A 16275-nucleotide genomic window follows, 5' to 3' on the forward strand; every position below is an offset into this window, starting at 1 on the left:
GGGTCGATTTGAAATTTTCAGAGTGCATGGGGAAATGGATTTTAAATTGTGTGTAGAGGGAGGGGTGGGGATCAAAAATGCTGTGTCTCCGATTTGCCGAAAAGTTTTTACACGGAAAGTTTGAGTCCCTGTGTACTCGGGATCTATTCGCGCTGAAGTATCGGGGTAAATCCAAAGACACCATGCATACCCCGGTTATTAAAACACCATATCTGCACCATCTCGGGAATAACCTGGGGGGATCAGTTTAAAACATTCAGGGACTGTTGGGGGGGGGGCAAATAGACCTATAATTTTGACTTATGTGGAGGAAGATATACAAATTTTTATCTCTGATCCGTCTAAAATTACGATATGGCTCTCTGTGAAACTTAAAATTTAGGCACGGTAAAGCAGTCAGATAAATTGAAAGACAGTATGTGTGAGGTATTCACTGAGGTATTATAGTACGATTATATATATGAAGTATTTATAATACTCCAATAAATTTTCTTTTCTTTTTTTTTTTTTTGTATTTTGAACTTTATCCCCTTGCATGACAAAAATGTATACATGCTTGGCTCCAGTCTAAGCCTTCCAGTATTAAGAAAAATTGAAGAAAGAGGACCCTCTTTGTTACCCTGTGCCTAACTTAGTCAATGGGTCTCTTTTAGTGCAGCACATAGTTTTTTAAGGACAACAACGGTACTAAAGGTCCTGGGAAATCTCTACCAAGACTCCAAGTGTGACCGCCATAGAATTCTCAGAAATCGTGGCTAAAAATACAGCTTGGTCACATCCATAGAGTCACATCTGCGTGATGGGAGGTAGTTGGGGATCGGTTGTGACTTATTGAAAAGATATTTCCAAATCTATAGCTCTTAGGACTAGAAGATGTAATTTTATTAACTATTCTTTGGATTGCTTATCTTTGATGGGGAGCTACCCCACTGCTTTTGTATTTTGACTTATACTTGGAATGAACTACGGCCGTTTAAAATATGAATCATTGACAGAGCTAGGAGGGACAGTCCGTTTGAGCACAAGGAGCATGTAAATTTACTGAAAAAAAAATAGATGTTAAAAATACAGCCGTTTAGAGAGGTCACAACTCATGTTTGTGATTTGGCTTGCTATACCGTTGATGAAAACGGATTTAAACTGTGCAATTGACATGCAATTGAGTTTTTGTATTTTTTTTTTTTTTTTTTTTTTTTTTTTTTTAAGCTTAAATTCGGAAACAGCAAATGAATGATTGTCAATTATTGCACCAGGAACATGTCTAATATCAACTTGCTTTGGTACCATTGCTACCTAAAGTCCTGACACGAAATCTTCGAGTCAGAATCGGGATTAGAATAGGAATTGATAACAGATTTGTCATCATCCCATTACTAAAAAAAAAACGCTTTATTTTTATGTTTTGGAAAATGAGAAAGCGTCAACGATTTTAATTGTCTTTTGCTAGTTTAGTTTTACTGTACCATTATCAGATTGACATTTCCGTTTAAAACAGATTTTTTCGTTGCTTGCTGTAGTCATATTTCAAATTATTTTTCATATAATGAAAAATAATTTTATATTTTTCATTCTTGAACTTTGCCTTTTCTTTTTTTTACTATGACCTTCAGTATAAATATTTTCCCCATTTTTAGATTCGAGAACGAGTGGAGTTCATTCTAGAAAGTCCGTCAAGCCTGCCTAGCGACGTGGGAGAATTTGCATGTGTACTCATTGCTGATTCTTTGACGAGTCTTCCAAATCCTAAAGCAGTGATCGAGGATATTTGTGGTTTCGTCGTAGACGGAGGTTTCCTTGTAGTTGCTTCTGCTAACAATTGGAGCAAAATACCAAGAGTATGAATCATGTTATTTTTTTACATGTAGCCTATATTTTAAAAACTAGCGTGAGTTAATTCGTGCTGTAGCACTTTTTTATACAAGGGTGCATTGAATGAGAGTGGCAAGCTTAGTTTAACCCAAGTGCTGACTTTTCATGAAAATACTGCAATTTTCTGGTATAATTTTTTGTAAAAGAAAAAAAAAGCGAGAACAATATAAAAAAAAATTCTGTCAATAAAATGATGCTTAAATAAAAGTAAGCGAAGATATGTCTGTCAGATGTTTTCCTGGGAAATGCCTAAGGATAATTTTTGGTAAACATTTGTTTGACTTTATATCAAACATAAAGCTTTACGAAAAATGTGTTTCGATCCCACTGTCAAGGGCTATAATGAAAGAACTTAAGATGGTTAGGTCATATCCTACTGATGAAAGATGATAGGCTACCAAAAATTGTGTATGCTGGCGGTCTATCTGGAGAAAACAAATGCAGAACATCCTCGAAGGAGATATGAAGGGGTTATAAGAGATATCTAAAGGAAGTAGAAACTAAAAGGGATGAAGTAAAAGGTGAAGTCTGGATTGAGTGGAGTGGAGGATAAGTCTGTAATGAGCTGCCTAGCCTCAGTTGGTTTGTGTTGTGATGAACTGTTATCGCTAGATATTGCATGCTACTACTACTAAAAACTCACTGCAGGTCCAAGCCACCTGAGACCAACACTGCTACGCATGCTCCTCTCTATCTTGATGTATTTATAGTGTCCCTCTTTACACCCTCCCAGGAAGTTCCATTTTTCCTCAAGTCTTTCCTTACGACCTCTTCTCACCCCGTTCGGAGACGACCTGCTTTTTGTTTGGCCCTATATGGTTGGTAATCAAAATTGAATATCTTCCTTTGATTGGGAGGAAGAACCCCCTCTCCTAAAAAAAATCGAAAACTTAAGACCTAAAAATATAAGTTTTCCGTGTTTTTTTTTCTAAGCACTTTAAGCATAAAATTAAGCCACTCAATAACATAGGCAGTAGATTGTACAAACGGTAGCTAGCCTTCCCCCTCCGGGCAAGTTCTTAGATTCGTATACGTTTTTAAAAATATTTAAATTGATATGGATTTCACCCTTCTAGTAAAATTTGAAATACCATCTTCAGAAACATTTTGATACACTACCCCCCCCCCCCCTCCAGCCCAAAAAAGTCTAAGTATGTACAGTTGTCTTTGGCGATGGCCTTTTTTTTAGTTTGACTATTAATATTATTTTTTGTATCGTTGTTGTTTTTATACAAGTACTAATAAGTTTGTATACAAATTGGTATGGAAAAGGAATAACAGGTCTAAAAGTAGGTTGATGTGCACAAATATTTTTTTTTTTTTCAACAAAAACTTAAATTAGTAACGAAGGCTAATTAAAATGATTAAGAAAATATTTCTTTGTAAAGATGTTTTTTTTCTGAAACGGCAAGGTCCAGATTAAACCTAATCATCGTAAATAGTTTTGTCCTATTCCACATTTTGATTTGGCAGTTCCATTGTCCTTATGGCTTTGCGGGGTAGGGGGAGTTATTTAATGGATCCCTAAAGTAAAAAAAAACATAAAGAAATTATTCTTTTTCCAATTAATTTGCTTAACGTAAAAGAACTTTAGGCTGAAATTCTATTTAGTTCTCTTTTCTGATGAATAAATATGTTTTAGGACCTTTGGATTGGAGGAAAAGGCAACAAGAAAGGAGATACTACTTTTGAAGTGATAGATTGTCTCTTAGAAAAGAATTTCGAGCGTTTTCCACTCCCTGGTGATCAAAATCAGCTGGCCTACTTTTACCCAAAAACAACTCAAATCTGGGAGCTGAGAATTCCTAAAGTAGCAGTTTGGAAGAAAGTAAAATAGCATAAAGTTGAAAACAATGTGTGAGCCTGAGCACAAACGAAGAAAGTGCTCACCCGTTAATGAAGAAAGTGATTTGATTCCTCCTAGTCCCCCAATTGATAACGGCTCTAAGAACAATGAGACCAACGAATTGCCCAACTGGGAAGAATATATCAATGATCTTGAGTCAGTCCAGAGAAGCTTAATAAGAAAATGTATGTGTGGACATAATTTGGACGATCTACAAAGGCGTGTGATATACCCAAGTAAAGTGTTAACAACATTTTACGAGGGAAGTGGTATATTGGGACGTCAAGCTTTAATGTTGTGTTCGATTGCTGAATTGCTATATAATGAACTATTGAGACAATTTAATGTGGGACTGATGTGCCAGAATTTAGTTGAAGTGAGAACATTACTACCTCTTGGACATTCAGCAGATTTGTCAAGCGTCTTATTTAGACTTTTGAGCTGTACAGATAAATTCATAAGCTATTCTAGTGCTCAAGCTTTATTTTCTCGGTTACGATTAGCTTCAGAGCCATCTGCAACTATTCTAATTGAAAAAATCATTACAGACTGCATAAAGCCTTGTGTCAGTGGTGTTTTTGTACCTATGCATACTTTAAATCATGCGTTTGATATTTTACGAAGTTGTGTTGATAGCCAAAATGAGGATAGTCATCCTTTGGAAGAAGAAGGAGATTTAGCTGCTAGCTGTGTGCCAGTAAACATTGTTGAAGAACAGGATGAAATAGACTTAAAAGAAACATGTGTCCGTGTTCTTGGGAAACACTGGAATTCAATTGTTTCCCATTTTCATTTTCTAATTTCTTCAGGTAGTGCAAGGACTAATGAATGCGCTTCCGTGGTTGCTAGCTTTTTAAATCTCTGGAAATCAATAATTTCAGTGAAAGCTAATCTTTCGGTAATTGATACAAAGCCGTTCTATATGCGACTTGAGACTTTAGTGCCTTTGTTACAAAGAAATGTTGTTGATACAGTCTGGACAAGTATTTTAAACCTTTTAAACGAGGTTTTATGTTATGGAAGTACTTTAGCATTGCAAGATTATTTGCCAGAAGAGCCATGCAATTTGGCGCATTTTGTTATACGACATGTAAAAAGTGAACGGTTGCTCGAGCGGCTACCAGTCATTAGAAACGAAGAATGTTTCAGTGGGACGAGTATTGAAAGTGTTGCATCTGTGACTGGTAATTCTGATGTAGATGTACTATTTCGTAAGTTAGTTTTGCTAGCGTTAAAAGCTGTTGCTGTTACTGTTAAAGAGACTCGATGTGAAAGCTCAAGTGAGAACAGCTCCATATTTAGTGATGCTGGATCTGCTGGAGATGAAGCTGATATGCTTGTCATTACGAGAAGTATGAAACAAGTATTTAAAACTTTAGATATACGGGTTAAAGCTGTTCTGGAGTATCACCCAGAAACACCAGTGGCAGAATGGGTGGCAAAAATGTTCTCCGAACAAGACGATGAACTCATCGAATCTCTTCTCTGCTGCTTAGACATTTTTACAGGCCTTTCAGATGCCTTAAAATCTCAACCAGATTTTCAAAGGTCCTTGAATCCTGTTCTAAGTCTTTTACAGCTTTTTTCTATTGTACATAATGACTCTAACGTTCTACTAGATTTGCTTGTGTCAAACGAAACATGTTTTTTGCTATATTTGTTACGGGTGTTAAAATTTATTAGAAAAAATTGGACTCTATTTGTAACTTCGTCTAGTCGTCTAGATGAACCAATGGGTACTTTCATTCGACTGAGAATGGCTATAAACAGGCTAGTTACTAAAAATTTATTTCCTTATAATATTGACCCCGTTATGAAGCTCCTTCAGAAATGTGAAGACATGTATGAAGGTGTACATTCTGACTGTAATGAGACTGTTTGATCTTTTTAATTTCTGCACAGAACTAGAGCAATAAAGAAAAAGGTAGTCTCTGAGCGTCTTCCATACTTAACTCTCATCTTTTCGATTGTATGTTCAGCTTTCATGAGGGTATCAACAATCACCTGTTCTACTGTATAATAGGCAAAAGCAGCTGTGACAGAAATTGCTGGAAATATTCTATCTCATTGAGCCACTTATTCTGAACGACTCTCCAAAATAGGAGTTGCTGGGAATTAACTCGGTTTTGTAGCTCATTGTTTTTGGGGTTTTAACTCTCAACTGAGTTAACTTTGGGCTTCTGGAAAAGCAAGGGGGTTCAGAGTAATTTCCGAGTCAACTACCAAACGTGCCTTTAGCTTTTGGTGTCAAGTGTGGTTTTTTTCCTTCTAATTTTTAATATAAGTCCTTCATTTCAACACTGTAACAATAAATGCCCCACTCATACGTGTTTAAGTTTGTCACTTGTTGTGTTCTTCAGTTTCTATTTTAAATACAAACTATTTTAAGACGGATTTTTTGTTAATCGTTTTATTCAAAGTTGTCAAATCAAAACCATGTATTTAACTATATGTATATACACTTGTTATGGCATCAGCTAACGTTGAATATATCATATTTAAAACCAATGGACATATCTGACTCAAGAAATTTGTTTCTCCATTCAAATCCCCTTTTTGCGTTCCTTCGAAATTATGAAAATATGGAGTGATGCCCTTTGGTTTCGGGCATATGGACACGTTCATATCCAGGAATAAAAATTCCAGTATACTATGTCATAATGTCAAAAACTATAACGCTATGACAAACGGATTGAATGATTTGGATTCTATGAGATTAAACGGGATCAGTGTTTAAAACAAAAAAAAGCTTGGTTTTGTTGTTCGGATGAAATGTTTCGTTCATTAAAGTTAATGCATACAAGTATTCAGCTATGTAAAGCCGACACAGGAAACTAAAATTAATGATCAGATGTTTTGGGGTGCATCAGAAGCTGAAACACAAATTAAAATCGCAGAATTTTTATTTATGTGGAATTTTACGGTGGATTTTTATAATTCAGAACGGGTGGATGGGAGTTGAGATTAATATTTAAGTCTTAGTATTCCAGTCTGGTCCAGGATCTATCGAAAGAAATTCATTTAATATGCCCAAAACCAGTTTAAAAAACCTTCCATGGCCGTTTTCATTTGAAGTTCATGCTGCTTTCATTATCTTCGACCTTTATTGTATAAATTTTTGTGAAAGCATATTGATTCTTTCTTTTCCTTTTGTTGCGACAACCCGAGTGTTTTCAATTTTTGTGTTTTTGCTACGTAGTAATTTTTTTTTGTTTTTATTGTATTTTTCTTTTCGGAGCCTTTGTTTTTCTCTTATTCTTGGGAAATAATCTATGTCCCGGTTATATCATGTTGTGAATAATGGTTACCTATTTGAATGGTACTACTAACCTCCTGCTGATATCAAAACTTTACTGAATTATATTTGTATGTTTGCCTTATTTCTAATAAAACTTCTACTCTGATTAAGTTGATCTTATTATTATTTTATTAGCTTGTTTCTTTTCATTTCTTCTTAGAAATGAATTTACTTACGTGCGCCAGGTCTTAGTGGGTTAGGTGTCAGGTTGATGAGCTCTGTAAAGTAAGCAACGGGTAAATGTGGCTAAGAACATAAATTCTTTATCATGGTTGCAACGGTAGCTGCAACCTAGTAGAGAACGAACCACGGTCCATAGTAACCACTAGAAACACGTTTTGAAAAAAAAACTGGCTAACGAAACTGTCATTTGTAGCTGATTCAGGAATGGTAACTATTATTTCGATTAGTCTTAATAGTAAAATGTTATTTCGAAAAAAAATTTATGGAATTTGGAAAAATAACCTGAAACCCCCCACCCAAAAAAACTGGCATCGGATCGAAACCAAAATTAGACCGCTAGAATTCCCATGGCCCAAGATTCTATGCAGGTAACTTACAGTCCCCTGTCTTGAATTTTATTTCTTAAGAATAATTATAAGAATATCTTCAAAATTGGGAACAGCCAAAAATCAATTTTTAATGAAAAGGGGAGAAAATAGTAAAAAAAAAAAGTTTGGTATTTTGAAGAAAAAAGGGCCCGGAAAATGGGAAAGTTCAGGGTTTCAGATGAGAGGCCTGGATGTTGATAGAGAATATGCAGTAATTTGCATGAAAAATTAAAAAAAAAAAGCTAAAGCCATATTTACCAAAAAGCTTAAGATGGTGTAGCTTTCCTTTAAAGGTGTAGTTGTCTTTGGGAACCTGGATGGTTAATACGTGGATTTTTACGGACTATGTTTTATTTATTTATTTTCTGGGCTCAATATGGCAACACTGACGAAAATGTGAATACTCACCTAAAGAAGCAACTAAATAAAAAATTATGGAAAATCACGGTTTCCGGGCATGAATAAAAACTACAATAGGTTCTGGGACCCAAAAAGTGTCATATTTTGATGTCATTTGGTACTTTAAATATGGAAATGGCAAAACCATGCATTATTTGCACCATCACCGATTTATTTCTAAACGTCCATAGCTAATTACGAAAAATGAGTACTGTCATTTCGGTACAAGTCATTATTGACACATTTCAGGTTTAAACATGAACATTACTTATATCTGTGAAGTAATATGTTGTTTTCCTATCGTGGTTTAATGCCGTTTAGATTGGATGTGTATTTTAAGCTCTAGTTTCACACTTTTTTCTATTTAGAAATTAGTATTTAAATAAATTTTAGCAGATAGATATAATTTTTGGAAGGAAAATTAAGTCTACAGGGAACTTACATACCCCTGGTTTGAACAACAAGGAAAATCCCCTTTATGCATGGGTTGCACTGGTGTACTCTTTGTTATAGGATAAGTTTTTTTTTCCCGCTTACAACATACAAAAAAGAAACGGGGTGAAGATCAAAAAAATATGAAGAAAAATCAACTTCTGAACAAGAAAAATACTACAAAATTAGTCCAAACAACACTCGCAAATAATGCTGAAGGGCAGAAAATGAAGCAAACGATTTAGATTTCTCTTCAACGCATCGTACACAAATGAATCCACTATATCTAAAGGGTCAGGAACACAATATCTTTGCAAAAGAAAATTATTCCTGTAATACAGTTGGAATCTTTATAAAAACTTCAAATAACGAAAAAACCCTTATCGAACCTTTAACTGCTCAGTTTTAGACAGCGAATCACAAAGTGGCGAAACATTCAGCGCGTGAGCCAGGGCATAATATCGTTTAGAAAGTACAAGGTTACTACGAATTTACTTCAGTGCAGAAGTTTGACATTGCTGGCGCGGGAACGTGATATTGCATGTTCAACAGTAAGTACATGAGTACTTAACTTATCTGGACCATAAACAAAGCCGAGGTGTTTAGCGAAGTAGACTACAATAGGTTTACATGCTACGACAATAGATAAAGAAGATCCAACTTTACCTCGGGCACTATAAACAAGGAATTCAGTCTAAGCAGTGTGAACATTAACTCCTAGAAGCTTTTAGCCAGAAATAAAAAAATCTAGGTTTGCCTGTAAAGTAGAAAGACTCAAACTGATAAGCCGGAGATTATCTGCGTAGCAAATCAAACTAAGATGACATATGTCATTTATAAATTTCACCCATAATCGTCCTAATCACAATGGTTGTAAGAATATTAATCATAATAGGACTTAAAATTGAATCTCGCCTGAGTCCTCTAGTAAAACGGATAGGCACAGTTAAAACACCCTTTTCAAGTTTGACCCTAACATAACTATGGATATACCAATATGGGGAAAATCAACTATATGGGGCGTAACTCCATAATCAAGCACAGTCAAAATACTTTTGATTGGACTACTGATTTGAATGCTGCTTGTATATTCATATTATATGGGATTTATTCCGATATATAAATATACGGAATTTCTCAAATTCTCAGCTTTACTGCGGATACACTTCAGTAGATGATGAGCAAACGTACAATTCAGGTGTTTACGAAAACCAAACTGTCTATAATCTAGAACGTACTTACGTATCAATTCAGGCAGGATAAGACTTTCTAAAACCTCGCTTAAAAAACAAGATACAGTAATAGGGCGGTAACTACTACAAAATTTGGTTATATGTCCGACCAAGGTCGGCATCAGGGACTCGTATTCGTGTAAATAGCTCTTATGAAAGTACTAAAAAAACTTTAGCGTAAAGAGCGAGGTATTGACTAGGGGGCGAAACCAATCATATACGTAATAATTTCTGTTCGTTTTAATTTCTGATCTTTTTTAAATAATGCTGGGAAATCCGGCGCCCCCTTCAAAGCAATGTGCCTTCCCCCGTGAAAACTTACCCCATGAAAAGATCCTCCCACTTAAACCCCGACCCCCCCACTACCAGAAAAATCCCCCCCTCCCCTGATAACGTCTGTGTACTTCCCAATAACCAGTACTATATATAAACATTGGGCGAAATTCATAACTTGCAGCCCTTCACCCGGGGACTGTGGGGGAGTCGGTCAGCGGCGGATCCAGGGGGCCGGGGGGGGGGGCCGGCCCCCCCCAAGATTTTCTGGCGCCCTCTCATCCATCGTGCAAACGACCCTTTTTTGTGAATGATTCAACTAAGGCCGACGCTAAGAAAAAAAAATCGGATACGCCGTCATTTTTTACTTTCTTTTTATCACATTATCTGAAGTTCAAATCCGACACAGCACGAATCATGATTATTGGGTTTATTTTTGGGACGTGCTAAACGAGCAAAACATTTTGTGAATGCTTACGAGAAACGCATGTCTTTGGGGAGTTGCGTGGGTGGTTAGATCCAACCGGCGGGAGGCTAGGCGCGAACGACCCTGCCACTGCCTTCGGAGTATTTTTGCTCCGTGTGTTAGACCAGTTAGACGGAAACGCATTTAAAATGGATCGAAAAAAAAAATCAGGGCATGAATATAGAACAGAGAAGAAACAAAGAATGATGGCGGAAAGCCGTAAAGGATCGAGGGACATCTCTGATTATTTTGCCAAGAAAGATCAGATTAAAGGTAAGCTTTTAAAGATAGAACAATAAGGAAGGAGTGTCGTTTAAAGTGGGTATCAACACTTCTAATTTCTAGCTTTAGCCTATTGTCGGATAGCTTTCCTGATAAGGCTCCTTCGTCAAGCTTCATCGCGTACCAGCTGCTTTTGTTGTTATATATTGCATACGGTCCCTCTTGTACAGTGTTCTTCGTATGCAATTTGTCCGAAGCGTTTGACCTGATTTTTACCATCCCACTCGTCTCGCCTGACGGTTATGATATTGGCTTAAAGCAGTATTTTTACCGACACACTGTGTCAGCTCTGAAATTATCTTTCAAATTCTTGCAGTTAAAGCTCTCTCTTTAGCCTTGTAAACTTCGGTGATAATTGTTTCGGGTTTCAGCTCTTGAAAAATATTTGTTAGCATATGTCGGGGATCGGTTCTTGGGGTTGCAAATTAAATTAGTGATGTTTAGGGTGGTATTTTATTTTAAAGTCCGGGTTTCCTAGAAATAGTTTTGGGGTGTGAAAGTTCAAGATTGTTGGGGGAGTTTAAAGTTAATGTTGCTGATTCAGTTTATTTTCAAATTTAGTTCCAATTCTGCCTTCACCATGTTGAGAGTTAAATCTACTAAAGCAAGCCATTATACAAAGTGTATATACGTTTACAATAAATGTCTTGTGCAAACTTTAAAAGAGAAACTTTTTTTGTTAGATGTTGAGACGACGGCAACTTCTGATGCCCACTCTGAGTCGACGGTCGGAATGCACAAAAACGCATTCAGCCAGGAGAACGAACTGTCACCAACAACTCCGTCCACTTCACAGACGGCCTTCATAACAAACTTCGGCGAAACGACACACACTGATCAGCTGACTGAAGGATCAAGAAGCAGTACTCAAACCTTGGTGGTACATAGCTCAACACTGATTTCACAGTCCCCGCACCCGCAGCAGAATCAAAGCGCTATTTTTTCGCCTGAAACTGACTTCACGCCGTCGAATGACTTTGGTATTGCAGTAGCGCTGAAAGAGCGAAATCAGTTGTCTTCTGGCTAAATTATGTTTTTTATGAACGAAAGGTGGAAGCCGAAGAACCAATCTGATCTTCCAGTCTCGACACAAAAGAGAAAAGGTGGCGAAGTCAAGCGTCGCTTGAATACCGAACATCTTGCCCGGTATCCTTGGCTCGCAGTGAGTCGTCATCCAGACCACGAAGGCCTTTGGTGCAGTGTTTGTGTTTTGATGAGGACCAACGAAAGCGGAGGAGGATGGTCGGCTTTATCTGGAGGCGGCGGAGGGCAAAAAATGGGAAAGTTGGTCTTGAAACCGCTAAAAGACTATTCGAAACTTACCGGGAAAGATGGGGCGCTGACAAACCATGCTGAAGCACAGTTTCACAAACACTGCCAGGAAAAAGCTGCCGCGCTGCTAACAACGTTTCAGCGCGGTAGTCAAGATCAAGATATCAGGAATGCTCTGCACTGTGAAAGGGTCAAGCAAATACAGCAGAACCGTGCACTCTTGAGAAGCGTTGTTGAAACTGTCAAGCTTTGCGGGGCACAGAATATCCCCCTTCGTGGCCACCGTGATGATGGCAAACTTGATATCCAAGACTCTGATGTCATTACAGCAGTAAACGACGGGAATTTCCGCCACCTACTTCGGTATCGGATTCAGAGTGGAGACTCGCAACTTAAAAATTTACTTGAAAATGCACCGAGCAACGCCAAATATACGAGTAAACAGATCCAGAATGAACTGATTGGAACAATTGGGGAAATGATAAAAACCGAAGTAGTGAGAAAAGCAAACAAAGCAACGGTTTGGTGTCTTCTTGCGGACGAGTCAACAGACAGGCAGACCAGGGAGCTGATGGTCATTGTTTGTCGTTATGTGTGTAAAACCGAGCAGGGATACTTGATTCGAGAAGATCCTTTTGCAGTTGTCGATGCCTTTCAAACCCTGTCAAGACTCGCTGGAGATGAGGAAAGTGACGACGGTAGAAACATCGAAGAGAAGCTAGACGGCAAGAGCCTCGGGAAGCTGCTGTTGAGTGAGGTCAGGAAGTCAAATCTGGATTTGTCAAAGTGCGTTGGTCAAGGATACGACAAAGCTGCTAGCATGGCAAGCTTGACAAATGGTGCTGCTGCTGAAGTTAAACGCCAGTGTGAACTGGCAGATTACTTCCACTGTGTGAGCCATGCCACAAATCTCTCATGTTCAAAGATAGTTTCAGTTCCCATTCTGCGCAATGCCCAAGACGTTGTTCGAGACACAATTTCTCACTTCAGCTCAAGTGCCAAGAGAACAAGACTTCTAAAAAAGCATCTTATCGCGGACAAAGCTAAAACAGAGACACTCGTCAGTCTTTGTACCACGAGATTTGTAGAGAAACACGAAGCAATCAGCAGGTTTTGGGACTCCCTTCCGTCGATCGTTTCTGCTCTGCAGGAGATGGAAGGATGGCACGATCGAGAGGCAAGTAGCAGAGCTTATGCATTACGATCCTGCATTGAAAAATCAGATACACTCGTAGGACTGGTTTGCTTGAATTCGTTTTCGTCGATCATGAAACCTTTGGCCGAGTCACTACAACAGAAGGATGGTGACCTTGTGAGAGCCTTGTCCCTCATTAGCAGCGTGAAGGCAATGCTGGAAGATATGCGATCACATGCCGAAACCAAATTCAGACTGCTTTACGAAGATCTTCTGAAAATGGCCGAAAAGATTGATGCTACCATCAAGGTAACGCAGCCACGCATAGCTTCACGTTCTACATACCGGGCAGGGGTACCCAAGATGGATCCAGAAAGTCATTATAGGATGGCGGCATTTATTCCAGCCCTGGACGCCATGCTGCTTGATTTTACGGAGCGGTTCAGCTGCCATTTTACGAATGCTGCAAAACTTTCAGCTTTGATCCCGGCTGTGGTTAATGGCAAACGCTGGGAGGACGTTCAGCCAGGGTACGAAAAGTACAAGGAGCTGCTCGTGGGTACGGAGATAGACGTTAAAACCGAGTTCGAGATTTGGAACAAGTATTGGTCTAAGGAAACCGTGCAAAAACCGAAAACAGCTATTTCAGCGCTGAACAGTTGTCAGGAAAATGTATTTCCCAACATCTTCGCATTGTTGACAATTCTCGCGACGCTTCCTGTGTCAACCTGTGAAGCAGAACGAATGTTTTCAAAGGTTGACAGGACATGTTCATCAATACGAAGCACGATGACTGAAGAGAGGTTGGAGGCTCTACTACTCATGCAGACTTACAGAGACGAACTGCCGAAAACAGACGATGCTATCGATATGTTCGCTCTCAGAAAAGCTCGCCGATTGAGTTTAGTTGTGTAGTGTGGTACTGTTTTTATTTTCTTTTGCTACGTTTTATCTTTATGAGCATATTTGGCAGTGTTTTCATATAAATAAAGAGCTATCAAATTAGTCCTGTATAATCAGTTTTTGGCGCCCTGTGTCCGGCGCGGCCCCCCCCAAGATTTTCCTCTAGATCCGCCGGTGGAGTCGGTCATCTTCAAAGACATAGTTATTATATTTTTCGACCCGGCTGAACAAAATGGATATCTAAAAATTTTGATCGGGTGACTGGGAAAAAAATGAACGTGGGAGGGGGCTAGTTGCCCTCCATTTTTTTTTTGATCACTTAAAAATGGCATTAGAGCTTTTAATTTTCCTCCGGAGGAGCCCTCCCGCGATATCCTAGGACCACTGGGTCGATGTGATCACCCCTGGAAAAAAAACAACAAATAAACACGTATCCGTGATCTTTCTTCTTGCAAAAAGTACAAAATTCCACATTTTTACAAATAGGAGCTAGAAAACCTCTACAGTAGGGTTCTCTGATACACTTAATCTGATGGTGTGATTTTCATTAACGTTCTATGACTGTTAGGGGGTGTTTCCCCTTTTTTCGAAAATCAGGCAAATTTTCTCAGGCGCGCAACTTTTGATGGGTAGGATTAAAGTTGATGAAATTTATATATTTGAAATCAGCATAAAAACCTGATTCTTTTGATGTATCTATGGGTATCAAAATTTTGTTTCTTAGAGTTTCGGTTACTATTGAGCCGGGTTGCTCCTTGCTTACAGTTCGTTACCACGAACTGTTTGATTTTCGTTTGACTGTCTAATAAAAAGACCTGTCCCTATTTGGAACTTCTATTTGTTTCATCATAGAAAAGGCAGTGTGGTCTTGGAAAAAAAATAATGTTTTGACTTTTTTTACTTTAATAAATAAAAAATTATTAAAACTTTAAGTAATAAATATCAGTATATATAAATTGAACTGACAATCCAGTCTTTTCTTCTTTTTTTTTATACAGTGCAAATTACGTTCTGGTCTCGAGAAGGCATTGGGGTTATTAGCCCTAATCATGTTAATTTTTGCTTGTTTTGAGTTTGGCTCGGCTATTTATTATACTTTCTGTTCGTTTTGAGTTTCATTTATTTATTGATAGTGATTTGTGGTAGTTTTACGCTTGAAAAATTATTTGGCTTTATTTCTGCTCATTTTCTGGCTTAATGGAGCTCTTTACTTTTCTTTGGAAAACACCTTTTGTGGGAGAAGTTTTTTAAATTAATTTTCAAGAAAAGTCAATTGCGCAACAAAATTCACCCGTATTGTAATTCGCTTAGTAGAAAAATCTAGTTCTTTATTGTTCAAAGGCTACAAAATACCTGTTTCAAGCTAGCTGTAAGTACTTCGAACCCTCAATCGATACTGATTAAGAGCTCTCTTTCGTCACTGCTATTGTGGCACTGGAACATCCTAAAGAGCTGTTTAAAGGCTCATTTAAAATAAAATCTAGTGCCTTTTATAATTAAATAAACATAATATAATGTTTGTCATAAACTGCATCTTCATGTATAAGATGATGTATTGGCTATAATGTCATATTTTAGCGACTCTGCTGCCTGGTTCCCTGGGGTTCGTTCTTTTCTAGATCCAGAGAAGAAAAATCCATAGACTTTTTCTTGTGCCTGATATTTTTTTTTTCATATATTAGAAAAAGAAAAGAAGAAAATCGTTAATATTTCTCTCAAGCAATTACAAATAACGATTTCCAGCTTTACTATTCAAGTTTTTCACATAAAAAAAATTGTATCACAGCTTAAGGTAGACAAAGACGTTTTTGTTAGTTTTTTTTGTGTGTTTAATAACAAAACTAGAACGAACAAAAATAAAAGGCGGGATGGACAATTCTATGAAAATGGACTTCATTGCCACAGTACTGATTGAACTCCTAACCTTGCACATATAAGGTATCTAAAAAAGAACACCAGATTTGAATTTACTATAAATCAGAATTTATTTATTTGAAAGAGGTAAACAAATCACGCCATTCTCTTCAGGAGATGTTGCAATTATACGTTAAACACGATATCGGGCATATGCCCCACATGCCATTGCTAACAGCGTGTCATCAGCAAAACTTGTAAGTACTACCCGTACCAAGGCTCCATTGTACCCTAGCGTTGACAGCTGTGTGAGAGCTCCATTAAGATCGTTAATATATACAAGAAATAATAGAGGACCCAGCACAGAACCTTGTAGCACACCACATTTTTCTACCATCTCATGAGACAAGATTGTACCCAACCGTACTCTGCGTTCTTCCTTCAAGAAATGAAGCAATTTTAG

General features: G+C 37.8%; 2 protein-coding genes across 10 annotated transcripts in view; both read left to right on the top strand.

Moving 5' to 3' along the window:
- Positions 1-3706, top strand: part of LOC148949415 (uncharacterized) — a 159799-nt gene extending 156093 nt beyond the window's left edge. For all 9 annotated transcript variants that reach the window (XM_089093439.1, XM_089093435.1, XM_089093437.1 and 6 more), the window contains 2 exons: positions 1635-1835; positions 3512-3706. In XM_089093439.1, coding sequence (XP_088949565.1) covers positions 1635-1835; positions 3512-3706 — 396 coding nt within the window. The remainder of the gene's footprint in view (positions 1-1634; positions 1836-3511) is intronic.
- A 16-nt stretch (positions 3707-3722) lies between these two features.
- lin (protein lines homolog) lies at positions 3723-7117 on the top strand. Its single transcript, XM_089093429.1, has one exon. The coding sequence runs from the start codon at positions 3723-3725 to the stop codon at positions 5595-5597; it is 1875 nt and encodes a 624-aa protein (XP_088949555.1). The 3' UTR covers positions 5598-7117.
- The last annotated feature ends 9158 nt before the right edge of the window (positions 7118-16275 follow it).

The sequence above is a fragment of the Artemia sp. Qi Xiang Cuo genome, chromosome 8, assembly GCF_049724085.1.
Source record: "Artemia sp. Qi Xiang Cuo chromosome 8, ASM4972408v1, whole genome shotgun sequence".
Lineage (NCBI taxonomy): Eukaryota > Metazoa > Arthropoda > Branchiopoda > Anostraca > Artemiidae > Artemia > Artemia sp. Qi Xiang Cuo.